This window comes from Sphaeroforma arctica (genome assembly GCF_001186125.1).
Source record: "Sphaeroforma arctica JP610 unplaced genomic scaffold supercont1.2307, whole genome shotgun sequence".
Lineage (NCBI taxonomy): Eukaryota > Ichthyosporea > Ichthyophonida > Sphaeroforma > Sphaeroforma arctica.
The window spans coordinates 5,419-7,471 of record NW_014038251.1 but is presented as its reverse complement, the minus strand read 5'-3'; the positions used below and the strand labels follow the sequence as shown (position 1 = coordinate 7,471).

The 2,053-nt window shown below is 38.5% G+C and overlaps 1 protein-coding gene across 1 annotated transcript; it reads right to left on the bottom strand.

Moving 5' to 3' along the window:
* Window positions 1-777: 777 nt before the first annotated feature.
* On the bottom strand, window positions 778-1,259 carry SARC_12443 (hypothetical protein; the record flags this gene model as incomplete). Its single annotated transcript, XM_014293451.1, has 2 exons — window positions 778-873; window positions 1,167-1,259. Coding segments are annotated over 2 exons (189 nt in total), but the record flags the coding sequence as incomplete, so codon positions are not given.
* Between the last annotated feature and the right edge of the window lie 794 nt (window positions 1,260-2,053).

Sequence of the window (2,053 nt, the reverse complement as noted above, 5' to 3'; positions counted from 1 at the left end):
TATATATATATATATATATATATATATAGTACCTGCACACGGCAATATATATCATACTTACGATGACAGGAACACAGACTACGCATATATATATATATACAAGGCAATATGTCTCAACACAACAACAGAAACACAGAGGTTGCAGCTACCTAAAATTAGTGGCAGTAGCTGGCAGTTTGACACACACTGCATCAACCCGTTGATGTTAATACAACTCGTTTGTTTATCGATAGTCCGAATTATACACTTGCTGAGACGTTCTGAGATCAGCCGAGACCCACTCACTCGGATCATCTGCAGATAGGAATAAGCAAGAGGTCGCATTCAATATGAATTTGCCTATATATATACATATATATATATATATATATATACATATGTCTATATGTATATACATATGTGCGTGTTGTGATGCAGCACACCATTTATCTCCCCAGTCAGCTGTAACCACACTGCACTGAACGTACCGAACATTGTACGGCAACACACTGTTTGACTCAGTGTCACAGATGGGGTTTGTATACTCGGCTGTTTCGTGTCGGTAGACGTTTAGCCGTACTGCACACGCGTACTATTGTTAGAAGTTTTTGATGTCACTGGTACAGGCACATATTCAAGTATTTACCTACTGATGAATACAAACAAGACACATACCCCAGGATGTGCCTGCTGTTGTGAATACGAACCACCGGAAGCAACACGCATGGATTGCAACATACTGCACCAAAGAAATAGCACCATGAACTATCAGCACACGCCTATTGCAGAGCCACACACCTCGTCCAGCTGTGTGTGCGACAGATTCAAGTCCAGGAGAAACGACAGCGACGCCTTGTAGAAGTCCTCTACGCAGCTGTATATGCCAATTACAGCCTGGCGCAGAGTCGCCATGGGGTACAAATATCAGTAGCAATACTACTTATGTGTACTTCATGATGTCGAATGGAAAGGATTTGATATATATATATATATATATATATATGTATGCGTGCGCGTGTGTGTATAGTATATGTGAAAAACTTGGGCGGTTAGTAAAGTAAGATACAAAACTATGATACAACACAGACGCGCCTCTGGCAGAAACTGATTGCACAGCGGCCAAAATCTTTCACAAAACTGTAAAATATTGCTACAATAGCTAAATTACCTATGAATCGATCACATACCGATGAGAAGGCTAATGTGCGTGGGAATTCCTTCCCATGTGACATTAATGCAGCATTGATTGCCTTTGGTCCCAGCTCCTCTATCATCAGGTCCTATAGTGTAGGCGACGACATTACATGGTCAGAGGGTTTGGGGTTTAGAGTTTAGAGTTTAGAGTTTAGGGTTCAATGTCTTGGGTTTAAGCAATTTAGTAGTTGCCGTGCATAGTAAGGACCTTACGACTGCGGAGTTGGAGATTTTAAGGTTTAGGGCTTCCAGGGTTCTGAGTTCACGTTCTCATATCTTTGAACAACCGACGAATACGCCGCACTCGTCCGTCACTCGTGAGAACAGTCCCTTGCGAAGAAGTATAAATTCTAGACATTCATTTATAAATAAAACACGTACACACAGCGCATCCGAAATGAAGGTGTGGGAAATTGCAATTCGTGCTGTGTATATCTTACGTGGATAAAATTAGTAGTCTCACGATGTACTCTGCCTTTCCTAGCATCACGCTAAATACTCTATATACATACAAATATATATATATATATATATAATATATACGCACACACACACATATATAAATATATATGTATATATATAATATATATATATATACATATATATATATACATATATATATATATATATATATTATATACATATATACATATATACAAAGTACATATATATATATATATATGCGTCTTTAAATATACATGTGAGTATGTGTATATATACATATGTCACAACATTGAATCTACATAGCTCAGATATTTGTTCAGTTGACATACCCATTCCTCCTGGGTGTCAACACTGACATGCTTCAGATCGTCTTCTTCAAGAATCTGGTCGAAGGCCGCTTCCCATTCGTTCTGCATTGCATGAAGTTCAGAACAAG